Source organism: Toxorhynchites rutilus, chromosome 2 (genome assembly GCF_029784135.1).
Source record: "Toxorhynchites rutilus septentrionalis strain SRP chromosome 2, ASM2978413v1, whole genome shotgun sequence".
NCBI lineage: Eukaryota > Metazoa > Arthropoda > Insecta > Diptera > Culicidae > Toxorhynchites > Toxorhynchites rutilus.
In genome coordinates, this window is record NC_073745.1 from 21,142,682 (window position 1) to 21,170,518 (window position 27,837).

General features: G+C 40.7%; 1 protein-coding gene and 1 pseudogene across 1 annotated transcript; both read left to right on the forward strand.

Moving 5' to 3' along the window:
* Window positions 1-2,321: 2,321 nt before the first annotated feature.
* On the forward strand, window positions 2,322-3,302 carry LOC129771307 (histidine-rich glycoprotein-like). Its single transcript, XM_055774827.1, has one exon. The coding sequence runs from the start codon at window positions 2,322-2,324 to the stop codon at window positions 3,240-3,242; it is 921 nt and encodes a 306-aa protein (XP_055630802.1). The 3' UTR covers window positions 3,243-3,302.
* A 4,884-nt stretch (window positions 3,303-8,186) lies between these two features.
* LOC129772082 (U4 spliceosomal RNA) lies at window positions 8,187-8,255 on the forward strand (annotated as a pseudogene).
* Window positions 8,256-27,837: the final 19,582 nt, after the last annotated feature.

Consider the following 27,837-nt stretch of genomic DNA (forward strand, 5'->3'; position numbering starts at 1 on the left):
TTCTCTCAAGGAAGTACGGCGAGTGCTTTTCCGGCCTCACTGAACGGATAGCTTCGACAGAGCTAAGACTATCCGTTACAATGTAATAGTGTTCAACAGGTCGTGAGGCGACGCTGTCCAGCGCCCAATGAATTGCTGCCAATTCAGCAATATACACTGAGCAAGGATTCTGAAGACTGTGTGAGGTGCTAAAAAATTCGTTGAACACTCCAAATCCTGTGGACTCATTTATAGTGGACCCATCAGTAAAGTACATATTATCACAATTGATACCCCTATATTTTTCATCGAAGATCGTTAGAGCGATCCTCGATCGTTGGTAATCTGAATATCCATGGATATCTTGCTTCATGGACAGATCAAAATGCACAGAGGAATTGATGTAGTCAGGGAAACAACACGGTTGGGAATATACGAAGAAGAATCAACCTGCATGGAGATGAATTCATGATATGAACTCATGAATCCGGAGTGAAAATTTAGCTCGATTAGCCGCTCAAAATTTCCGATCACCAATAGGTTCATGACCTTACACCGGATGAAGAACCGAAGAGATAATAAATTGAAGCGATCTTTTAGTGGGAGTAGGCCTGCCAAAACCTCGAGACGCCCCCCCCCCCCCCCTGACATAACACCGAACAATTGCTCCTAGAAAACTGGAGCTTCAATGTGATCTAATAACGGATAGCGTACCGAAACATCGATATTAAGGCACCCGTCCTGAAAAATGACCGTTCCAAGCTGTTTCCGCGATTACATTTACAGCTCATTATGAAGCTTAAATACATTTCGATTTGTTTTCTTCCGTTTGATAAACACGAAGGAATATTGATTGGTTTCAAGGACCCAAATAGTACTATAATTCTACATTCGGAAACGTACACCATTTCAGGCAACTGTTTCGCTATTCCTCAGGCACTACATGGGAGCTGATAGGTTTCATCGGGCCGAAGTGGTAACCGTGCCAAGATTTCGAATTAGCACACAACACACCCAACGATGCTGCCCTTTTCACGACCACTTCTCACGAGCTGCCCAATGACCCATTTGACTATCCCAAAAACAACTCGAAAACGTCCAATCACTTACAGCCCGTACGTGGCGAGCTGATTACCATTGTCTACCGGATAATTTGTAGCGCAAAACCCGCCATTACACCGTGGGTTGACAATGTGTTAATCCTTCCCTTCCCCACGTGTCCCATCACCGTTGGCGGGAGCCCGGATAGAAGATGGAACTTTCTCACCACAAATTTACAGCCACTTCAAAAAGTTTGCACTTTTCAGCATTTAGCTCACGTACCAACCGAGTAGGGGGAGGGGAGGGATGGCAAGGTAGCAGAACTGCACGAAAGTTGACACAAAGACACGGTTTATCTCTTCTGTAGTGATCACTGTACTGATGATGTTGTTACAATTCTAAGCGACGACGGAAAGAGTTCAACAGAAAGCGGCGGAAATGAAAGTAGTGAAAGGAAAATATGCGGTTTTTCCGGAATCTTTTCCAGGCGCTCTCACGTTTCGGCCCGGCCGTGCGGGGAGTCGGAAAATTTGTCTTTCGTTTTTGTTTCTTTTAATTTCCACCCCCGGTTTTATTTTTTACACTCCGGTGGGTGTTGTTGCTCCTGTATGAGGACGGGAACAATAGCAGCTAACATATGCAAGTCAGGAGCCAGTTTAGAGAGAGCTGGATGGAAGCGAAAAAAGCGTGCGTACTAAATGTTTAATTTACACTTCAAATGTTTCCGAGAAAATATTGTGCGAAAGTGTTCTGAGTTCTGAATTAGCAATGAGCCGTTTTCGTTTTTCAGCCCAATTACTCGGGAGACCATGCCGGAGAATCGCAAATTTGTTGTGGCTGTTACTTTCTGGAATCGACCTGAAGGGATTTGCAGCCACCTTAACCTTAGACATTAGCTACGGGTGATAAGTTGTCTCTTTAAATGCCGTAGGTAAAGTCATCGTACCGATTCAAGATCAGCATGATTTTCGCTGCACCTTGAGCGGACTCAATTTTGCATGGCACATACAGAAGGCTATCTGTGCAGCAGCAGCAGCAGCAGCGGCAGCATTTTTGTTAGATAATTCGTTTGCATTCGGGTTCGCAATGGTTCTTGGAAGACAAATGAATGCAAAAGTGTTAAATTTTACCCCGCGGCTCCAAAACGAACGCCCGATTACTCGACCGTAACGGACGGTGCGGTGCTCAGTCAGGTGGAACCTCGTAAACATAATCGCTGTCGATATAAAACTATCCACCGGAGAGCGATCTTTGTCAGTTGTTCGAGAAAGTGCATCGCGTAACAGTGTCAACACATAATCATGAAAAACATGAATTGGAAACAGCTGCTGGTGGTCGGTTGTGCTTTGGTTACCGTTGCGACCGGTGCAGCACCACGGTCCATTTCGTATATTTACCGGAGTTTCGACACGCTCCCGGGTCAGGTTATGCTCATGAGTCCTTCCATGGAACGGGCGAGGCTGGAGTTTCCAGCCATTTACAAACGTGAGACGATCCAGGCAGAGAGCAAACTTGAGCAGGACATCGAGAGTTCGGAGGAGGCCGACAGAGCAGAGGATAGCGAAGAGGAAGAACCAAAAGCGGTCTCCAAAGATGAAGAAAAGCACCACAAAGAATCTGGTGAATCCTACGAAGAACAGCATCATGCTTCGAGTGGCGAAGAGGGTGAAAAAGGTTACGATACACATCACGAGGTCGATAAGGGTCAAAAGGGTAGCTACGATAAGGAAGACCATGAACAATCGTACGACGAGGAAGGTGGTCGGAAGAAGGCCCACCACGATGAAGGTTCCGCCCACCATGATCATCACGATGAGGCACATCACACGAGTGGAGGCAAGCATGGAGAGAAGAAGCACCACAAAAAGGGTTCCAAAACGACCGGGTACCATAATGTTTATCACAAGGACGAATTTAAGAAGGAACATATCTTCTACGACACGGCTGATCACAGCGGTCATTACAACAAGTACGGATACGCCCACAAGGAATTTTCGAAAGACGAAGCGCAACAGGCGAATGGAGGACACAAGGAGGAGGCCCATGCGGACAAAGGACACTCCGAGAAGGGTCACTCGGAGGACGGAAAGTATGATAGCGAGCATAAGGAACACAAGAAAGATCACGGGAAATCGGAGGAATATGAACACAAGGAGGGATACAAAAAGAAGGATGGGAAAAATGACGCCAATGCCCATGGATATGAAGTTTACCATCACTGAATTTACTCTTAACGTTTCTTATTTAAATTGATTTATTTATGATTAGTTAGTGAATTTATTGTTTAGGCAACAAAAGATGAAATAAATACGGTCAAAAATCTGACGGTCGTCAAATGTTTTTATTGAGAACATCTATTTGAAATCTTTCTGGTTTTTGAAGTGGTCTCACTCACCATTCAACTGAAAAAAATATACAGTTCTATAGTGTGGTACCAAAGAGACCAAGACGGTTTCCGGACAATGACGATTTTTCGAATTTCCATAATATATTACGTGTGCCAGTATTACTTTACAGATTTTTTTTATAGAAAAAGACATCCGTTTGAGACATAAAATCTAGTTTAGACCAAAATACATGCATGTCCGGCTGATAGAAGTCTGGCCGGTTAACAAGGAAATTTTTGATTTCTCCATTAGATCGAAGCGCTCTTCGGAAAAGCCAACGCCATGAACCGGAACAAATAGTATTCTGAGGGAATGATGTCTAGGGAATATGGAATATTTCTAGGTTGTTTTTTTTTCTTTTTATTTATATATACATTCATCGGACTTAACATGGTCTACATGAAAGAAAAACTACAAATATACATGTGGGCAACAAACACTACGTTAAAACATAAACAATTAAGAGATTCATCATTTTTAAGCCGCTTAAATTATCTAGTTGAGCTAAGCAGCTGGAGCACTTTCAGTTTGAAGACAGATGAGGACTCATTGAAATCAAATAAATGGTAAAACTCATTAAATGCTGAACACATGGATTGAAACGGTGAATTTTTTGTGAAATCCTAACGGTTCCGCGGAATACGCAGAAATCCGCTGCGCTGGCGAAGATTACGGGGTAACACGTTTGCTTGCAACGATTCCAGTAATATTGGGCTGTCCACTTCAGATATAAGAATTTTAGCTGCCAAAACAGCTTTTGCCAGTTTTCTCCTTTTCTCGAGAGTAGCCAGTCCAAGTAACTGACAGCGAGCTTCGTAAGGCGGTAGATTCTGCGGATTATTCCAAGGTAACTCTCTAAGGGCGTACCGAATGAATTTACGTTGAATGGCTTCTATTCGATTCGTCCAGTTGCTGTGGTACGGTGACCACACGATTGAAGCATTTTCCAAATGAGAACGAACGTGCGCGCAATATAAAGAGCGAAGGCAATGCGGATTATCAAACTCTCTCGCAATCTTAAACATAAATCCAAGTTGTCTATTCGCTTTGTCGATTACGGCAGACTGGTGGTTTCGAAATGTCAATCTGGAATCAATCAGGACGCCTAAATCCTTGACGCACTCCACACGCTCAAGCTTTTGATCATTGATACGATAGTCAAAATAGAAGATCTCACGGCTTAGTTTTCGATGGAATGAAATAACGATACATTTCTCAATGCTAATAGTCATTCTGTTCTTTTTACACCAGTCGTAGAATTTGACCAGCAGTGATTGTAGAACGTAGTAACGTCGTCCAAACTTTCCACAACGATGTATATTTTCAGGTCATCGGCATATACCAGTTTGCACCTTCCATCAAGCGGTACAGTGACATCGTTAAAAAATAGTACAAATAGCAAGGGACCGAGATTGCTGCCCTGGGGAACTCCAGTTTCATTCACGAAAACATTCGACAACGAAGAACCTACTTTGACTTGCAGTATTCTATCCTTGAGGTACGATTCCAACCAGCGGCAGAGGCTACTAGAAAATCCGAGTTTAGCAAACTTCTTCAAGGCAATGTCGTGGTCAATCCTATCAAAAGCTGATTTCAGATCAGTGTAAATAGCATCAACTTGGTTACCGGATCCCAAAATAATATAAAAATATAATCTCTCGTTATTGACGTTACTGGTGGGAAAGCACACGAATAGATAATTTTCATCAATTGCAACCATTCACGTGTGGCATATAAAAAATCAAAAAATCATCGATTGGTACGCAAATCAACAAAATCCATTCACGAAAAAAATAGTGGTTAACGTTAACATTACAGTTATACCTCGATATAAGGCAACTTCATTTTTTTTCTCGTTACATTATATCGAAGCAAAAAAATTTTTTTTTTTTGATTGATGCGAAACTGTTTATGATTAGTCAAAAATGCACAAAAACTATTTTTCTATCACCCAGTAGTATTTATACACCTTTCTTATGCCGCTTTAAGATAATTTTCGTAGACAAACATGATCAGTTTTAAGTAGAGGAAAAGGTCTAAAAAAATTGAAGTGAAATTGGTATCAATTAGTGATGAAACGGATAGTAGGTTGGCTGGATACCGGATAGCTTCAAGGCCTGATAGTCGGATATCCGGCAATCGGATATTTGGATTTTTTTTTATGTGCTCCCTTGGCCGAGTGGTTAGCGTCATAACTAACATGCCGGGTGTTCGGGTTCGATTCCCGTTCTGGTCGGGGGAATTTTTCGTCAAAGAAATTTCCTCCGACTTGCACTGTGATCACGCGTATTCTAGAACTTGCCACTCAGAATGCATTCAAGGCGTGTTATTTGGCATATAAATCTCAACTAAGTACTAATAAAAATGACGCAAGTAATACTACGTTGAGACGGCGAAGTTCCTCTAGGAACGTTAGTGCCATTGAAGAAGAAGAAGAAGAAGAAGAAGAAGAAGATATTTGGCTTTTTATTTGCGAATACGAAACTGGATGACACTGTTTTTGTGCATGAAGCAAATGAAAGATTACATTTTGAAAGAAATAAACAAATTTTTACATAAAAATAATGAACTATGAATAAATTTCCCGTTTCCGTCGATATCCTTTAATAGAGATTCAAGTTTTCTGGGACTAATCTTTAACAGGGTTTTTGTCTGATAAGGATTCAACTACTTAGGAGAAGATCAGAATTACTCAATTGCAACCTTTTTAGACCCGACGATCTAGTCATACTATTTAGGAGTTCTTGAATCGTAAACAGTCTTGCTGGCAGTGTTGTTGGAGTACATAAAGTATCTTGCTACGAATCTTCTGAGAGTAATAGCTCATCGTCGTCTTCAAGACCTGTAAATGAAATAAAAGAGACGAAACTGAATCAAACCTCATACCCGAAACTCACGACACACCCTTTGGGACTGTTTCAACGAAGTGACAAAGGAAACATATTTGTTAGCGTCGCGTTCAGAAAAAAAAATCCCGTTGCCAACGAAATCGATGAAATAGAAAAACCTTTAGAATCGATCGCAATCATGATCCTTACATTTGGTGGTCATTAAAATCTAAGCAGTCACTTGAGGGCAAGGATTGCTAGAGTTTATCTTTCAGCTCCTTGCAGTTGTATTACAGTAGTAAGACTGTTCTCTGAAGTTAGCTAGGTTTACGAAGCAAAGCGTAATCGGTTGTCAACATCAACTTCCGAAAAATTTATTATTTAAATATTCTTCATAATAATAACCACTGGGTAATTCTGAGTACAGTTAATAAATTAATGTTATGAGTAAATATTGATTTAATTTAAAAAAATCTGGCATTTCAGTAATTGTTCCGTCTGCTGGGAACTGTGGGGTGGACTGTATTTTTGTTATGTTGTTCCACTCATGGAGACAACGGGTGCGTGGAAGAAACCCTCGTGTTTCTCGCGCTTTATTCGACGGGTGGGATCCCTTGTGGCTCGACGGTTGAATAACGACTCTCCTCGGTCGGGAAGCTATTTTTGTGTGTAGTGTTGAACCCGAATAGAAAAAGGGGTGGGGACTTACGATTTAAGTTTTCCCTTCTCTCTTTCTCTCTTCAGTGCGTTTGACGGACTGAACAGTAATCAATCCTTATTTTTAATCATGGATAAATGGTTTTGCTGTTCCTACACCCAAACTAGCATTGACAGAAAACATATCATCTTTGGCAGAAATGATGCCATTTAGTGTGCTGAAGAATCAAATGCGCAAATAATGAGCTGTTTTAAAAGCTTAAAAATGGTTTGTATGCAGACATCTCTTTCTGTTTTCTTTTCTCATTTCATTTCGGATTATGCAAAAAAAAAAAAAGTTCATACGACGTCAATGGGGATTGAACCAAGGCCGGCTGGGATGCGAAACTATTTTACACGACCACGCTATCCACATGGCTAATGATACTTCAGCAGTTGTTCAGCAAATACGTGATAATATTGCACCTGATTATAAAATGAAGTTGGGAAGCGTTATCTAAGAGTAAAAAAGGAGCGCATGAAGGAGAACAATATCTATCTCGGTCTGAACCGTATATGTGGCAAAGTATGCGGAAAGCTTATTTGTCTTTTGTTTCGCTCGCTCGTATTAATCTTATATTGCTGTACCATGTATATTATACAAATCCTTACCAGTATTTGTGAGTCATGACATTTTCTGTTATGTTATGTCTCATTTAATGTTATAAATCGGGATGACAAAAAATGAGCTAAAAATCAATTTTGGGTGTACCTCTCAGACTCAACAACTCATGAGCCGGGCCAACTTATTTTACTTCCCTTCCGAAGGTAGACGTAACCAGAGATCTTTCGCATCAGAAAATCCCAACGACGCCAGCTGGGAACCCAGGCCGATCGGATTGTGAGGCTGTTACGCTAACCACACAAACACTGGCGCAGTTCGTTATTTATGTTGTGTTAATGAGAAATCATGGATTTTTTCCAATATCCAATAAGTATTGTTTATTTTTACATCTTAAAAAGTTACGTTATATCGTGGTTGTCTTATATCGAAGTATGACTGTATCTTATAAACACGCGATCTGTTTTCCATTTGGCATCCTTGCTGATTGACACGTCTTTCAAATACATGTGTTACCTCCAACAAATAGTCAAGCGTAACATTCACCACTTTTCATAAATCATTAAAGTCATACTTTTAAACCTTATATTTTTGTTCGTTATATAGGATATCGCATTCCTTCTATCAAACACAAACGATAGTGAAAATCGATAATCGATTGCAATCTATTACTATATTGACAAGGACGTAGTAAGCTTTGCGCAGTGGCAATATCGTAACCAATGAGGTACATCCGAGGTGCGATTATTGCTAGTTGAAAAAGGACGTAGTACTTCCGCTGTAACTACTGGATCGATTTTAAACAAGGACCAGCTCATCTGGTATTGCCTCAAGGAATCAGACCCCTGGTACCAAACGTTTTCAGAATCTAGACCAAGGCCTTTCCCCCATTTTGCTTGCCAGATCCGCTGGATTTTTAGATGCGATCAGGATATCTCGTATTCTGCAGGCTACATATCGTTTATACTGGCGATGATCCGATCTTGACCATTTCCAAGTTGTAGCTTTTCACTACAAATAGCATTTACCAAAGAACTCGATTCGATGGCTGTAATTCAAGACGTGATATCGTAAACCGCTTGATAGAAACCACTTTCGTCTTCGCCGTTACGAAAGTAGAAGGGTTTGAGCCTAGCGGCAAGGACAGAAGTTTGACGTCAGGCTTCAGAACAGTTTATTTTTCAAATGTAATTCTTTTCATTGTTCAGAAATCTGTTAGTTTAACTGTTTTAAAAACTAAATAATAGCCCTGAAAAAGGCCGTTTATTTTATGTACTCATAACCATCAAACGGTTTGTAACGAACAAAAAGAAATGAGCTTCTGGCAGGAAGTTCAACTGCCTAACTGAAAATGATTAATGAATATCAGTGTGACACATAACATGGTGGAATGGTAGATTAAGTATACGTGGATCGGTAAACAAGAAAAATTATTTCGCCATTGATTACATTGCATATGAAGTTTATGGAGAAGAAACAAAAAATTAGTCGAAAATACTTACGATTTCGTGATATTTTGAGGTAAAATACACATGAAGTCGTGAAGTTGCTCTTTGTTTAATAGATAGCTATGGTATTGTGATTTCTTTCCATTGTCTTATTGTTATTGTTAGTCTTATCCTAAGGCATCGGGAGCTGTAAATTTTTCGGTGAAATAATTTTCGTTTGCAGGCTATCACAATCAAGTCTTATTGGTTCTACTACTCAATCTATCTTAGAAGGAATTGAGTCGCTGAGAATTATGAATATGAGCCATGAAGATTATTAATATTTCATTTCATGTTATTTTTGTGATGCGATGTAATGCCGATCTCAATCATCGCATGATAATCGCTGCCATCCGCAACCCGGAAGACGCTCGCTTAAGATGTTCGTCACCCCGTCATATACAGAAGTTATTCGCTAACTGGACTGTACTATAACAGGGCGTACGTTAACTGGGCTGCATAGCAGTTATGTATCAATAATATATGTCATCTTCAATTTGTAATATTGTTTTTGCTGTCTGTTGACTGGACTGTAATAGTTAGTGAGCAAAATTCGATAATTGTATTGATTTTCCCGCCCAATTAACGAACGATCACTGTATGCGTGACACTTTCCACGTTGCTTTGATGAAATCTTGCATGAAGTAATTGCACACAATTTTGTATTGCATACCACATTCATGGAGACGAATTTGAAAGAAAGAATGCATAATACATTATTTCCGTTTGCATCCGCTCGCAAAACATACCTCTCTTATTCATTAAATTGTTCACTTGTTCTATTATTTCCACTGTTGATGCCTCAGGTGAAAAAATTGCTGGATGAATTTGCCGTCTAATGGTATACCCAAGTAACCATAAGCATTAACGTATAGCTCTATTCTAGCACTAATTCAGCATCTCTAATACCAAATGGCAGTATATCTTCTTTTTTATGCTTATAGGCCTTATATCAACATTATTAATGCATACAAACATTAATGAAAATAGGCATTAATGAAAGCCCTATATGCGCATTTAGCGCTGCCATATAATACTTACAAACATTAGGATAAATATATATGAAAATAGGCATTAATGGAATGCCTATATGCGCATTTAATGCTACCATTTTTTTCCGGACCCACACATACATGATCTTTTCGAGCAAGTATCTGAGCGCGGTTATTGAAATAGGACTATTTTCCATTCATTTATATGTATCAACAATGGTCCAGATAGCAAAGAAACAACAAAGAAACATACATGTTGCAGAAGTACCTCGGTTCGAATCTCGTAACGTAATTTTCATATAACAATTATTTCTCATTCCAAACAGTGCACCGTAAATCTAAATAAATGATAGGGGTAGTGGGGGTAAAAGTGGTCACCTGCTTGTTTGGTAGTATAACTATTGACTATTGACACCGTATTGATAGTCATCTTATGTTAGTCATCTTATGTTTGAAGAATTTCATGACTTTTGAGTCACCCTGTACTACAGTGGAGCTGTCGCATGTCAAGAAATAAATACAAACAAAAAACGCTCTCTCAGTAGCCATTCGGCCGTAGTTTTGTGCGAATTTAAGGAATTTCTAGTGAAATTTAGTTTATTTGACCTGATATTTGCGACAAATCAACAATTTGGACGGCTGTTCACATATTCTAGGGGAGGTGAACAGATATTTTGTTCAATTTCAGCGATTAGTTCACATTTCGTTCTTTGGGGGGCAAAGTGGTCAGTGGAGGATTACTAATGACAATGTTCTGATATACCTTATCACCTTCTGCTTCTAAAGGGGTCCCTTTTGTGGTTTTGACCAAGGAAAAATATGCCACCCTAACCGAAACCAAGGCTCATTTTGAAAAACGTTAGTTGTTTCCTACTACGTTTTTGTACGTATGAGAAAATTTCAATTACGATTCTAGGTGAATAGGCCTAGCTCATCTCATACATCTTCTTCTTCTTGTATGGCGTTAACGTTCCCTGTGGAACTTTTGCCGTCTCAACATATGCATTAACTAGCGTCATTCATTAATACTTAGTTGAGATTTCTTAAGCCAAATAACACGCCTTGAATGTATTCCGAGGGGCAAGCTCTAGAATACGCGTGACCACAGTGCAAGTCTGAGGAAATTTCTTTGACGAAAAATCCTCCGGCCAGAACGGGAATCGAACCCGCACACCCGGCATGATAATGTGAGACGCTAACCACTCGGCCACGGTCTCATACATGTACCTGCTATTTCAATAATGATTTAAACAAATTTCGCCTTTTTAACATTATATCCATATTGGGTTCTATAGTGTAATAAGCATTTATGAACTATTCTATATATGGATACAGTGCTGATTGAAGACCATTTTTCAGTGCTTACTGGTTACCTAGGTATATTATAACATATATAGTAAGAACGATTCTGCGTAATATGCATTCGAAAACTCACTCAAAAATTTTCGTAGAGTGACCCCTCTATATAGCAATCAAAGACGTAACCCTAGGTCAAAATATGCTTCCTCTTTTTTCTTCCATGTGTTATAGAGGATTGAAACTTCAAAGTTCATTCGCCCCTAATCTAGGAAAAGGTCGATGAGAAGTTGTAAATAGTAAAAAAGCCTTGAAAAGAGGCTGTTCACTGTTTACTGATCGGAATCTCCTTTTCTATTTTCTAGACCACTAGCACGCTTCTCCGAACTCAATCGGTTAAGAAACACCTTTAAGTTCCCGACAAGCTCTGATTAAAATTAGGCTAAGTGACGAAATCAACCAATATACCATCCAATATCCAAAATAATGAAGAGTTACAAAATGAACCTAAATGTCGAAAGACGTCAACGCACCTTCAAGAAAACTAGTAAAAACCAGAGACAGATGGATGAGGAGGAATATGACGTGGTCATTCATACCATCTCTAGCAAACACGTCAAATGTTTACATAAAAGTGTGCTAGGAGGAACAGCCAATTCCCTTTATTCCGCACGGCGAATGAAGTGATTTGAAGTCGTGTTCTCATATGTTATCGACTCGAGAAAAGAGTCAAATAAGAGTTGAAAAGTGAGGTGAGGTGGCTTCCACAAGAACCAGAAATTTTGCAATCTAACGTCCTGTGGATGATTCTATAATCGTTATTCCGTGTTCAGCACTCAGCGTTCAGCTGAAGTTATAGCGCCTTTCTGCCTTTTTCCCCGCATTGTTAGAATTTTGGAATTTCTGGTCTGAACCTGTTGAATGAAGATAATAATTTTTAGTTTACTTGCTTCTCCTATTGATAAGAGATAGTTATTGGAATCACTGAATTCTCATCGACGTTGAATTGCCTTAATGGTGGAATGTTGTATTTCTGTTGTACGTCCTCCAGTAAATCGTATAATTTCCCGACTGCAAATGCGATTGAATTCTTGTGCCCTGGCGGCGGAAGTTGCTTCTGATGTCCGAAAAGAGAGTTGTGGGTAGTGTTTTCGAAAGCCAGCCAACCAATCTATTCCGGTTAATTGCTTTTGGCTATTGGAAGTGTGAGGAATATCATTTCTCGCGGTCAAATCATACGCCAGCTTCCGGATTTCTCTTGTCGTAACACCGTAGAATCCTTGTCCATAGCGAGAATATGGCTCCGTCGTAAAAACATTACCAATTGATCCGAGCAGCTGGTGCTGCAAAGGATCTGCACAATGTAAATAACGTTCAAGTGTTTTCCGCGGGACACAATGCCCGAAGAATGCATGTCGCACTGACGTAACACTCTTCACCGCTTCGATTGCTGCGTTCATGCCGTTCTGTGACCACTTTTTACGGTCGGATGTTCTGTATAATTTCCACCATGATTCCACATCTAGCTATTTTCAACTATGTTTACTATGTTATGTCAACTAATGTTGACAGCTGTATTTACAGGTTATGTTGAAAAATTACATGGTCATACTGCCCCAAGCAGGTATGGCCATTGCGCCCCGTACATTTACGCTCAATAAAAATGAACTGATCTTATACATGAAACGGCAAAGCAGTACAATAAATCAGTGGAAATGTTCAGAAATAATACCAGTAGGGTAACACGGGGTAGGTTGGACCACCCCTTTATCTCAAGAAGTACGGCTAAACTTGGATTTTTTGTAATGTAATTTTCTTTTATTATTGAACCGTATGTAACTAACGTAAAAAAACTTTGGTAAAATTCGAAGGGTGGAAGGAAACGGTAGCATGAACACAACAAGCACTTTGATTGTCTAAAAATGTGAGTTTTCCGATCGTGGTTTAAGATTTTTCCCGCTGATTGAACAAACTTTTCGTGTAATGTGCAATAAAGTTCTGTTCGCCTACAGAAGAGGAACAATTTGATGTAGCGAAACTGTAAGTTTGATAACAATGAATGAAATTAATTGCATTTTAATTTTTGCATGTTGTGTGGGGTGACATGGACACCTTTCTGTGGGGTGAATTGGTCCTACATGTTTGAAGCTTTTCTTTGATCGAATTGATTCCAGATGTCACGGAATTACAAAAAGAGGATAGGCAGACAACGTTGGAAGAAGAAGGAGCTTAAAAGAGCAACTCAGGCCATCAAAAACGGATTTTCTTTGACCAACAACAAAAGTGTTTGAAAATACTCGAACAACAGTGAAAAGATTCATGCAGAATTCGTGATAGTGTCAATCCATTTTTTCTGATCTAGAATCTGGCCAAGACATCTGGTATCCATCCCAAAACACTGTTACTGATTGTAACATTATCCCAAAATACTTTACATAAACATAAGTATGTTTTTTTTCGATGAAACACACACTGAACCAAATCACCCCACATAAAATTCTAATGTACAATAATCATCTCTTTTATTTTATTATATATTTGTTAGTTTGAAGCTTGATATAATGATTAAACATTATTGATTTAGAGAAAACAAGTGTACCTCAGTATACAATGTGACATTTTTGATTTTTTTTTTCCAAAATATATATTTTTATCAAGGCTCATATGGCGTTAGCCTCACGGGGCCGGGAGTTCAATACTTTGACAATTTTTCTTATTTTCTATGTTAGTAATATGTAACCAATTACTCGCGGTTGGCTCTAGTATTACAAGTGTTTTCGTAATTCGGATGTTGCTGTCTCCAATGCTCTGTACGTGTGCCCGACACGGGATACTTCCTATTGGGATGCAGCTGACCCTTAATCAGCAACGCCCCCCTAGTCTGTACCTCATATCTAGCGTGGTGCGTCTTTCTCGACTCGAGGAATCCAGTATAGAATGGTCACTAACCGGCTCAATCATCAGTTCATGTAGAGTTGTCATGAGCGGTACAACCTTTGGCTCTTGTTGAATGAATTGAATGGACTGCACAACCTTTGGTCCGTGTATCTGTAAAGAGTGTGTGTATGTATTGCCGCGACTAAGTAAAAGTTTATCGATCGAATAGGAGGGATATAAAACGGGGACACAACGAAGGAAACATCATTAAACGTTGACATCGGCGTTTCTGAGGAACAGGTATAGATGAAGCAGAAGATCAGGATCACGGCTACCTAAGATATCCCGGACGGGGATCTCCGATTGTCTGCCTTGTGCTCTCATTGCTCTAGAGAACTGAGAGCGAGCAGTATGGAACCGGATACACGAACAACATGCTCGATGTCGTGGTAGCCATCGCCACAATCACAAAGATTGTTTGCTGCGAGCCCAATGCGATAGAGATGCGCGTTTAGGTTGTAGTGATTGGACATAAGCCGAGATATCACGCGAATGAAATCACGACCTACATTCAATCCCTTGAACCATGCACTCGTCGAGACCTTAGGGATAATCGTGTGTAACCAACGACCGAACTCATCTCCACTCCACATGCGCTGCCAACTTACGAGCGTGTACTGACGAGGAATGTGGAAAAATTCATTATAAGCAATTTGCCTTTCAAAAAGAGTGCCTTCTAAAGCGCCCACCTTAGCTAGCGAGTCCGCTTTCTCATTCCCCGGAATCAAGCAATGAGAGGGAACCCATGCTAAGGTAATCTTGAATAATTTTTCGACCAAAACACTCAATAGTTGTCTTATTCTTGTTAGGAAATAAGATGAGCGTTTATCAACCTTCATTGAGCGGATTGCCTCTATTGAGCTGAAACTGTCTGAAAAAATAAAATAGTGGTCGATGGGCAATGTTTCAATGATCCCTAATGCGTAATATATCGCACCCAGTTCAGCGACATACACGGAACAAGGATCTTTGAGTTTGAAAGAGGCACTGGAATTTTCATTGAAAATGCCAAAGCCAGTGGACCCGTTTATGAATGAACCGTCAGTAAAGAACATTTTATCAGATCTAACTATGCCCCCATATTCTGCCGAAAATATCGGCGGAATATAATCGGAGCGTAGATGATCTGGGATTCCATGGATTTTTTGTCGCATGGACAGATCAAAAATGACAGAGGAATTGCAAAGGTATGGGAAGCAAACTTGGTTGGAGATGCCTGGTGAAGGGTGCACGTCGTGGGTAAGGTACTCATGGTATAAAGACATAAAACTTGACTGAGGAATCAGTTGGAGTAGATTTTCGAAGTTATCAATCACCAATGGATTCATGATCTTGCAACGGATGAGAAATCTGTAGGATAATTCTGTGAACCGAAGAGTAAGCGGGGGTACTCCTGCCAAAACTTCGATACTCATCGTATGTGTCGAATGCAAACACCCCATGGCTATACGCAGGCAACGATATTGTATGCTCTCCAGCTTGAGAATATGAATCCTGGCAGCTGATCGGAAGCAAAAACTGCCATTTCTAACACTGATAATATCGTTGTTTTGTATAACTGGATGAAGTCTCCTGGATGGGCACCCCACCATGTTCCGGTTATTATTTGGAGAAAATTGATTCTTTGCTGGCATTTCTGTTTCAAATACGCAATGTGTATTCCCCAGGTACATTTAGAGTCAAAATATACTCCAAGGTATTTGAAAAACATAGAGTGTTGGATCGTTTTGCCGGATAGGTGAAGCTGGAATTGGGCGGGTTCGTGCTTCCTAGAAAAAACGACCATTTCAGTTTTCTCCGTAGAGAATTCGATACCCAGCTTGAGGGCCCACGTGAAAAGATTGTTCAGGGTATCTTGCAACGACTTTTGCAGAACGACGGGATTAGTACCCATGATGGAAATAACTCCATCGTCTGCAAGTTGTCTCAGCGTGCAGTCTCTAGTTAGACAATCATCCATATCATTGACGTAAAAACTGTACAAGAGGGGGCTTAGGCAGGAGCCTTGTGGTAGGCCCATAAAACTGTATCGAGAAGATTTCAAGCTGCCATGATTGAAAAACATGTGCTTTTCTGACAGTAAATTGTACAGGAAATTATTCAGAATTGGTGAAAGTCCACGATTATGAAGTTTCTCTGAGAGAATTTCCATGGAAACTGAATCAAATGCCCCTTTGATATCGAGGAAAACGGAAGCCATTTGTTCTTTGCGACCAAATGCGATTTGGATTTCAGAAGATAGCAGCGCCAGACAATCGTTCGTCCCTTTACCTCGGCGGAAGCCAAACTGCGTATTTGACAGCAAATTGTTCGCTTCAACCCACTTGTCCAAACGAAGTAGAATCATTTTCTCTAACAATTTGCGAATACAGGATAACATTGCAATCGGCCTATACGAATTGTGATCGCAAGCCGGCTTGTTGTGTTTTCGTATGGCTATCACTCTCACTTGCCTCCAGTCATGTGGGACAATATTCAGCTCCAGAAACTTATTGAACAAGTTCAGCAAACGCTGTTTCGCCAAGTCGGGAAGATTTTTCAACAAGTTGAATTTATTCTTGTCCGACCCAGGAGCTGAATTGTTACATGAGAGGAAGGCAATTGAGAATTCTACCATCGAAAAATTCTCATAGTCGCATTGGAGCGGAATATCGCGTACGACGCTTTGTGCAGGAACGGAATCGGGACAAACCTTTCTTGCAAATTTGAAAATCCAACGGTCAGAGTATTCCTCACTTTCATTTGTATGGTTCCAGCCACGCATTCTCCTAGCCGTATTCCAAAGAGTGCTCATAGCGGTCTCCCTTGACAAACTATTGACGAACTTTCGCCAATATCCACGCTTTTTTGCTTTAATCAGACCTTTTAGTTTGGCTTCTAGAGCTTGGTACTTTCGAAACTATTCCACTGATCCAGTTTTCCTGAATTTTTTGAAAGCGGATGATTTTTCAACAACATTCTTTGTCCCACCAAAGTGATGGAGGACGACGTCGGAAAGTGGTAGCAGGAACACGTTTCTTTTGAGCTTGAAGTGCACTTTCGTAAATCAAACTCGATATAAAGTTATACTCTTCGAGTGGAGGAAGTTCATGCATTGAAACAAGTGCTTCAGATATTATTTCTGCAAATTTTCTCCAATCAATATTTTTCGTCGGTTCATTCGCTATCCAACTCTTGACGAGTGAAGTTCAGTGTCGGTATTGTACGTTGCCACTTTTGCTATTGTACTATCGGTACGAGTGAATCGTGTACGAGTGAAGGCTTTCGACCTGACCTTTTGTTAAGTGGAACGAAGGAACAAAGGAACCAGCGCTCTTGCAGCGAGCCGGATTGCGGCTGTTGAACTGATTCGGCATAACGGGATCGACATCGCGTGACTGTCGCAAACGGGATTCATCACCATGTGGCTCCGTAAGCTATTCTTGCGCTATTGTGTTGTCTCCGTAGCGCGTAGCCTCTGTCTCTCCCTGATTAGGGCAGTAGAGCGCATTATTGGAACAACTTTTATATTAAGGTACACATATTTATTATTAATATTATTATTCAATTCATTTGTTCATTGTTTAATATTATTATCAATTATTATCATTTTTTTTTGCTATTTTTTTTTTGAGATTATTGTTAAAATCAATAATAAATTAAAAATAAGACAGAAATCTTTGTAAAATGGAGTAAAGTGGAGGATCTCCAGAGATGGAGATCTCCGATAATGAATCTCATACAAGATCTGGGAAAAAACATAAACGAGTCCCTCATAAGGAAGATAATTCTTCTGGGGACGAATCCGCTCATCCTACCAAGCCCCCCTCTAAGAAAATTGCAAGCCTCCCTTCTCAACCCACTGTTACTTCCACTCCCCCTCTCCCATCATCGATTTCGCTTCCCCCTTCTGATGCTTCCGATCCAACCCAATCCTCGTCCTCGTCCTCGTCCTCGTCTTCCCCCTCTGTTGTCTCCGCTCCACGTGTCAGAGTTTATCCAGAAGATGCACCTGGAACTGGCCCGTGGGTTGTTTTCCTCCGGCCAAAACCGAAAGGAAAAAACCTTAACGTGATTCAGATCATGAAAGATCTGGCCAGATACACTTCTGTATCTGAAATTCGCAGGGTTAGACCGAACAAATTGCGAGTTGTCGTGAATGACCGGAAACACGCAAACGAGATTGTTGCTGATCAACATTTCACTCTCGAATATCGAACATTTATACCCTCCCATAACGTAGAAATTGAGGGGGTGATAACTGAAACGGGTCTGACGAGCGAACAAATAAAAAAAAGAAGGAAAAGGCAAGTTCAAGAAGCTTCCCTCAATGGAAGTAAAGATCTTGGACTGTCGCCAACTCGGGAAACTCTCCCATGATGGGGACCAAACTAAATTTACGCCGTCAGACTCGTTTTGAGTCACCTTTGCTGGTACCGCCCTCCCTGACTACGTTATGGTGGACAAATTGAGACGACCTGTGCGACTCTTCGTGCCAAAGCCCATGACTTGCAACAAATGCAAGTCAGTTGGTCACACTTCAGATTATTGTGCCAACAAGGAGCGCTGTGCCACATGCGGAGAGCAACATGAGGGGAAATCCTGCAGTGCGACTGAGCATAAATGTCCATATTGCGGGGGATCCCCACACGAGCTCTCAGTTTGTGAAACTTACAAGAGTCGCTGGGAGAAACAGAAGCGCTCTTTAAAGGAACGCTCGAAGCGCACATTTGCGGAAATTTTAAAGGGCGCTTCGCCACTGACCCAACAACAAGAACAACCAATCTCAACACACAATACCTTTTCCACGTTGCCAGTTGATGAAATGGAAGCGGACACAGCTAGCGGGGGCAAACCGTTTATTTTCAAAGGGAATCCCCGGCGCAAAAATGTGACCACTCCCAAAGTTCAAGAACAAGTCCCCACGGTTATATCCTCTGTTAGCTTGCCTAAAAAATCGAGTGCAGCGGACAAGCAAAACCAGGTTCCTCCTGGCTTCCGTGGGAATATTTCATCTTCGAACGACCCAGCACTCGAGGGGACATCAAAAACCCCAACTGTCCCTATTTTTCCGTCCAGTTCAACTTCCCAATCGGGATTTATAAAGTTGTCTGACCTTTTGGATCAAATCTTCAAGTGTTTTAATGTTTCCGACTCCATCAGAACCATTGTCATCTCAATGCTTCCAGTATTAAAGACAATTTTGCAACAATTGATGCAAACATGGCCCCTTCTTGCAATGATTATCTCTCTTGATGTCTAATTTAAATAGAGAGGTCGGAGATATCACTGTTTTACAGTGGAATTGTAGTCTTATCCCTAAATTGGATACATTCAAATTTTTAATTCATAACTTCAATTGTGATGTTTTTGCTCTGTCCGAAACTTGGCTTTCTTCGCGAGATGATATCTCTTTCCACGATTTTAATATTATACGCTTGGACCGCGATGACAGATACGGAGGGGTACTATTGGGGATCAATAAGTGCCACTCATTTTTTCGAATTGACCTTCCACCTATTGGAGGGATCGAAGCTGTTGCTTGTCATGCAAACATCAGAGGCAAAGACCTCTGTATTGTCAGCTTGTATTGACCTCCGAGAGCTGCGGTTAGCCGCAAACAACTTGATGACATGTGCTCACTCCTTCCTGAGCCACGATTGATCTTGGGAGACTTCAACTCTCACGGAACTGCCTGGGGGGAACAGTACGACGACAATCGTTCATCGTTGATCTATGACCTTTGTAACAGCTTCAATATGACCGTTTTGAATACTGGGGGAACAACACGTGTACCTAAACCTCCTGCTAACCCAAGTGCTCTTGACCTCTCGCTTTGCTCGAATTCACTATCGTTAGATTGCAAGTGGAATGTAATCCAGGACCCCAACGGTAGTGATCACTTGCCAATCAAAATTTCCATCACCATTGGGTCGAATTCCTCTGAATCTATAAACATGGCATATGACCTCACAAGACACATTGACTGGAAAAAATATGCGGACGCTATTGCTCTAGCCATCAATTCCAAAGATGGTTTACCTCCATTGGAGGAGTATAACTTCCTTTCTCGTTTGATCTATGACAGCGCGGTTCGCGCTCAAACGAAACCCATCCCAGGTTCCACCATTTCCCGAAGGCCTCCCAATCTATGGTGGGATAGCCAATGTTCCAAGCTTTATGTAGAAAAATCTAATGCATTTAAAGCTTTTCGGAAACGTGGAACCCCTGACAATTTTCAAACGTATTTAGCCCTTGAAGATCAATTTAAAAACTTGATCAAAGAAAAAAAACGTGCTTATTGGCGAAATTTCGTGGGAGGTTTGTCACGAGAAACGTCAATTAAAAAATTATGGAAAGTGGCTCGAAACATGAGAAATCGCTCTTCAACGAATGAAAGCGAAGAATATTCACATCGATGGATTTTTAATTTTGCACGGAAGGTTTTTCCTGATTCCGCTCCTGTGCAAAAAATTGTTCGAGATATACCACAAGGTAGGTGCGATCTTGATTCCGAGTTTTCGATGGTAGAATTCTCTCTTGCTCTCCTTTCATGTAACAATTCTGCTCCGGGATCGGATAGAATTAAATTCAACTTGTTGAAAAACCTCCCTGATGTGGCGAAACATCGCTTGTTGAATTTATTCAATCGGTTTCTGGAGAATAATATTGTTCCAGATGATTGGAGACAAGTACGAGTTATAGCTATTCAAAAACCCGGAAAACCCGCGTCCGACTTCAATTCGTACCGCCCAATAGCAATGCTGTCTTGTATACGGAAATTGTTGGAGAAAATGATCTTGTTTCGCCTTGATCGTTGGGTTGAAACGAATGGCCTACTCTCAGATACACAATATGGGTTCCGCAGGGGCAAGGGGACGAATGATTGTCTTGCGTTGCTTTCTTCAGAAATTCAAATGGCTTACGCCGAAAAAAAAACAAATGGCTTCAATATTCTTGGACATAAAGGGGGCCTTTGATTCTGTTTCAATAGAGGTTTTGTCAGACAAATTACACTCTCGGGGTCTACCACCTCTATTGAATAATATGTTATATAACTTGCTTTGTGAGAAACATTTGAACTTTTCTCACGGAGATTCGGCAGTAAGTCGGGTCTCTTACATGGGCCTCCCCCAGGGGTCATGTTTAAGCCCCCTTTTGTACAACTTCTATGTAAGCGACATCGACAATTGCCTTACACAAAATTGCAGCCTAAGACAACTTGCAGATGATGGAGTGGTGTCTGTCGTAGGATCAAACGAATCCGACCTGCAAGGACCCTTACAAGATACTTTGAACAATTTTTCAACCTGGGCCATTGGGCTAGGGATCGAATTCTCCACGGAGAAAACAGAGATGGTGGTTTTTTCTAGGAAGCATAAACCAGCAAAACCAAAGCTTCAACTTTTGGGTAAGCCGATCACTCATGCTATGTCATTCAAGTATCTTGGGGTCTGGTTCGACTCTAAATGTACTTGGGGGGCCCATATTAGGTATCTGAGTAAAAAATGTCAACAAAGAATAAACTTTCTCCGTACAATTATCGGCACCTGGTGGGGAGCCCATCCCGAAGATCTTATAATGTTGTATCGAACAACTATTCTCTCAGTGATGGAGTATGGCAGTTTCTGTTTTCAATCAGCTGCCAAAACACACTTAATTAAACTCGAGCGAATTCAGTATCTTTGTCTCCGTATTGCGTTGGGATGTATGCCCTCAACGCATACCATGAGTCTCGAGGTTTTGGCAGGCGTACTCCCACTAAAAGATCGCTTCAATTTATTATCTCTTCGGTTCTGAACTCATTGGTGATCGGAAATTTTGAGCAGCTGATCGGGCTAAATTTTCATTCTGGATTCATGACTTCATATCATGAATTCATCTCCATGCAGGTTGATCCTTCTTCGTATATTCCCAACCGTGTTTGTTTTCCTGACTACATCAATTCCTCTGTACATTTTGATCTGTTCATGAAGGAGAAAATCCATGGAATTCCAGATTATCATCGATCGGGGATCGTTCCTACGATCTTCAATGCAAAGTATGGGCGTATCAATTGTGATAATATGTACTTTACTGATGGGTCCTCTATGAATGAGTCCACAGGATTTGGAGTGTTCAACGTATTTTTTAGCACCTCCCACAGTCTTCAGAATCCTTGCTCAGTGTATATTGCTGAATTGGCAGCAATTCATTGGGCGCTGGACAGCGTCGCCTCACGACCTGTTGAACACTATTACATTGTAACGGATAGTCTTAGCTCTGTCGAAGCTATCCGTTCAGTGAGGCCGGAAAAGCACTCGCCGTACTTCCTTGAGAGAATACGAGAAATTTTGAGTGCTTTATCCAGACGCTGTTATGTCATTACCTTTATCTGGGTCCCTTCATATTCCGGGTAATGAGAGGGCTGACTCATTAGCAAAGGTAGGTGCAATTGAAGGCGATATTTATCAGCGTCAAATCGCCTTCAATGAATTTTATTCTTTAGTCCGCAAAAATACCATCGCTAACTGGCAACGCAAGTGGAATGAAGATGAATTGGGCCGGTGGTTTCACTCGATTATCCCTAAGGTTAGCCTCAAACCGTGGTTCAAAAGTCTAGACTTGAGTCGGGACTTTATTCGCACCTTCTCCCGACTCATGTCCAATCACTGTTCGTTAGATGCACTACTCTTCCGTTTCAATCTTGCCAGCAGCAATCTCTGCGTTTGTGGCCAAGGTTATCACGACATCGAGCACATTGTTTGGTCGTGCGAGGTGTATCTGGTCGCCAGATCGAATTTAGAAAACTCCCTTCGGGCCCGAGGAAGACAACCCAGGCCGGTGAGAGATGTGTTGGCTCGGTTAGACCTAGATTACATGTCCCATATATATGTTTTCCTTAAAGCTATAGATCTTCGTGTGTGATTGTCCCTACATCCTTATACCCTCCTTTCCTTCCTTTGCGGGTAATTCGTCCCCTTGCTATAAATAGTAGAATAAGTTGAAATGTAAATACACTATAGATATACGAATAGATTTATGAAATGAGTGTTCATCAACATTGTTACAATTTCCTTATATCCCATCCTTCTCTTAAAAATATGTCACCCTCCTAAACTCGAGTACACCGCGAGTAATCGGTTTTCCACCTTACTAACCATAGATGTAAGAAAATTGTTTATATATATATAGTTTTAAAATTATATTTAAGAATTCGGCTCCTTTAAACTTAAGTAACTGAGCCTGTAAAAATAAACGAAATAAAAAAAAATATATTTTTCGTGAGGTCATAAGCAATATCGTCTGACTCACGAGAACCTGATTCATTGGCGATCGATAAAATTATTGGCAGGTGATCACTACCGTGGGGATCTTGGATTACCTTCCACGTGCAATCCAGGGATAACGAAGAAGAGCAAAGTGATATGTCTAGCATACTTGCCCGTGCAGGAGGGTTGGCTATTTTAGTTGCTTCCCCAGTATTCAAAACTGTCAATTTGAAGTTGTCGCACAGATCATAAATCAAAGTGGCACGGTTGTCATCGTAGAGTGAACCCCATGCTGTTCCATGGGAGTTGAGGTCACCTAAGATTAGCCGCCGGCAGTGCCTCGATGATATCAAAAAACTGATGGCGGCCAACCATAGTTCTTGGAGGAATATATATCGAGGCAATGCAGAGGTCTTTGCCATTGATTTGTGTCTGGCAAGCGACAACTTCAATGCCTGTCATCGATGGGAGAGTGACTCTATAGAAGGAGTGACATTTTTTAATCCCCAATAGTACGCCACCAAACGAGTCATTTCGATCGAGGCGAATAATGTTGAAATCGTGGAAATTCAGCTCATCGGCTGAAGAAAGCCATGTTTCACAGAGGGAAAATACATCACAGTTAGAACTATGAATTAAAAATTTAAATTGATCTAGTTTAGGGATGATGCTTCTGCAATTCCACTGTATTACAGCGATCAAATCCTTGACCTATTGCACTGAATCAGGCATTGAGGGAAATGAACGCTGCTAAAAAACCACATTTTTCTTTCAAAAATGTTCTCACAATCGGAAGCAAACATAATACTATGCTTTTAAAAGGGTCATTTATATTAAAAGCATTTAAAATATTGTCCACCAGGTCAGAAAGCGCAAGCAAGCCAGATTGTGGCTGTTGCCTCGACCGCGAAAAAGGAACAGACGTGTTGGGCTCTGCTCCGGGAAGTGCTGAGGACCCCTGGTGCGTAGAAGAACCGCTTAAACCAGGAGGTACTTGCTTCGGTCTATTCTCAGCACGTTCGATACGAGGTTTCATATGCATCAGACAGTTTCAGTATTTTTGATTTAGACCGTATTGGTTTGGAAATATTAGGCGATTTGTGGTCCAAATTTCCCCCTACGAATTGATATAAAGAACAGAGTCATAAATTTCAGTATGAAGCGTACAGAGCTTATTTTGTTGATTCTTTTTCATATATGGTTTTCGTCAAAATCAGTCAGTGTGAGATTCGTTCCAATAACTTTAAAAAACAATTGAATTCGAATACGGTTTTCACGGAGATACTTAATAAGAATATTTCTAACACAATTGCTTAAAAATTAGTGCTATTGGTTCAATAACAAGCTCAAACGTAGGGTGGCCCATTTCGCCCTGCCTGGTCATATTGCCCCTACCTACCCTACGTAACACAAATTGCAGGACATTCTGTGCTTCCAGCTAGCATCAGGGCACTAGAATTTATTCAACACAAAGTATGAGTTGCACATTTGAAGGAGGTGTCAAACTCTAAACAGTTAACAAACAAATAAGACCACTCTGCGCTCTAAAGAAAATAACAAAACCGACTTCAAAAAACCCACCGATGCTAATTGCCTGAAACTCTTAGCGCAAACATTAGATTCGTCCCACCCATCGAGGTACCGAGCTGGTTCCGTAACCCTCAGCACAACAATTAAAAGGGCGCGCTGTTCACGCTTTGATCTTCCTTGGAGAAATCTGCCGCGAAGTGACACGCCACATAATCAAAAGAAAAGAGAGCATCTTGTTTTTTATTAAAATATAAACGACCTTTTACGCTGATTATCCTTTTTTTCCTCCTTTGCCGGAAAACTTTCCACCCATCCAGCGTGTCAAACATTTCTGTGGGCCAAAAACCAAGACCGGACACGAAACGATAATTGTTGGCTGGTTGTCAGCGTGAGGACAAGGACGGAAACAAGCGGACCAAATTGTCAACAGAAAAAACCAAGGCAACAACGTGTGAAAATGCTGAAAGCGGCTCACACACAGTGAGGGAAAAAATCCACTCCATTCATCCCCAGTTCCAAACACAAATGCCACAGGCGGTGGACTGCGCGCGTGGGTGATGAGGTATCATTTCCCAAATGGACAGAGATTTGTCTTCTTCTCGTGCCAACTAGCACCGAATAAAATATAAAAACAGCAACAATGAGTGCGACTCGAGAAAGGTTAAAAACCGTCGTGGAAAAAACGGACAGGGTACACTCGGGGAAGACCCCCAGGCAGGGAGACCCACTCGGTTTGGGGTTAGGATGAACCGGCAAAAACCGGGGTTGAATTAAATTGTATATATTTCAACCCCATCAGCAAAATTACCAACATAAATTAATTATGCTTGTTCTACCCTTGGTCGTAAGCGAGAACGCCTCTTTTTTTCGTATGGGCTATCGAATGGCACCAGGCGCTTTTTTGGGGGAATTCGCTTCTATCTTGGCGTTCCGGCTTATTGTTCGTGTGAGTTATTTTGTGCAAGACTTTTTGCGGATCTTCCACATTCCCCTCCCTCCCCCTTGCGCACTGGAAGAGGTGGTATAATGCGATGAAAATTAAAACAAACCGGATACCATTTATTTATTCATGGCGATGTCAAAAGTGATAACATTTGTTCGAGATCGCTTGGGAGAAGTTTGACGACAAAACAGTATAAATTATTCCCTCCATTTTCTGATCTGTGTACTGTGTATCAGACAGTTTCAATATAACTCAATTAGTTTCAATAATTCCAGACAAATAAAACTTCCCATAACAATTTCAGATTTAATGAGTTTCTCACGTGTGCTCAGCATCCACTGATTTATTGACTTCAGCTCATCTAGGCAGTTCCAACGTGATTTTTTCCTATTTCCGGAATGTTCAGCTTTCGATTTATATGCATTTTATATTACCATAGGCTGATGGTTTGAGAGATTCGTATCAATAGCATCCGTTTTGTCTGTCGAAAGCGAACAACGAAAGTGGGATACGCACTTTGGTACAGACTGCGTAACCCACTTTCATTTTACTCGTTATTTTCAGAGTTTTCATCACCATCACAATTGACGAGAAAAACAGGGAATTACATAGCTGATTGTGACCTGATTGTTTAGCAGAGGATTCATTGCATTTGGCAGAATGGGTTTTGATACGAGCAGGATATTTGTTTTCTTGTTTTTAAGGATTGCTTATAAAAGATATATTCAAAGTTGTGAAAGTCTCAAATCTTAACGATAGTTTGGACTGCCTCATGAGGCTTAGGGTGAGATATCTACACCCAAACTAGCGTTGGCAGAAAACATTTCATCTTTGGCAGAAATGATGTCATTTCGAGTGCTGGAGAGTCAAATGCGCAAATAATGAGCTTAAAAATTGTTTGTATGTATGCGAGCAGACATCTCTTTCTATTTTCTTTTCTCATTTCATTTAAGATTGTATCAAAAAAAAAGTCCATACGACGTCAATGGGGATTGAACCAAGGCCGGCTGGGATGCGAAACTATTTTACACGACCACGCTATCCACATGGCTAATGCTGCTACAGCAGTTGTTCAGCAAATACATGTTAACATTGCACCTGATTGTAAAATGAAGTTGGGAAGTGTTTTCTAAGAGTAAAAAAGGAGCGCATGAAGGAGAACAATATATATCTCGGTCTGGGTCGTGTATGTGGCAAAGCATGCGGAAAGCTTATTTGTCTTCTGTTTCGCTCGCTCGAATTACTCCTATATTGCTGTACCGTGTATATTATACAAATGCTTACTAGTATTTGTGAGTCATGACATTTCCTGTTATGTTATGTGTCATTTAATGTCATAAATCGGGATGACAAAACATGAGCTAAAAATCAATTTTGGGTATACGTACTTCTTGTAGACTTTTCGCACGCCGATATTTTCACGTCATATTGCTCCAAAGATGGTATACTGAATGACGAAGAATTCAACCCCAATCATGAAACACATTAAAATTTGCTTTCTCTTTTCTTTGCATACTCATCCGATTCGTTCTCTCTTTTGCACCTGTACGATATGAATTACTTTTGACACAGGACTATGTCTTTGATTTCTATATAGGGGGGTCACTCTACGAAAAATGTAACGATTTATTAAGAGTTTTCAAACGCATATTATTCAAAATGGTTATTGCGACATATGTTGTGTTATATCACTAGACAGGAAATTTATCCAGTTTTTTTTGCTTGAAACATGAACAGTGAATATAGTAAAAAAAGTTAACAATTTGACGATTTAATTGGGTATGTTTTCTTTCGATTGCACTATCCAACTGCTTCCTCTCCGACGCAACGAGCAATCTTTTTACCTAAATTCGAGCGTTAGCTCATAATGTGAGTTGATGCGTAAAATGAATTATCCTCCATTTACCGATAATAGGCATTAATTTTATA

Bases quoted from the DNA above. Each gene is read 5' to 3' on its own strand.
- LOC129771307 (XM_055774827.1), top strand. From the start codon at position 2,322: ATGAAAAACATGAATTGGAAACAGCTGCTGGTGGTCGGTTGTGCTTTG.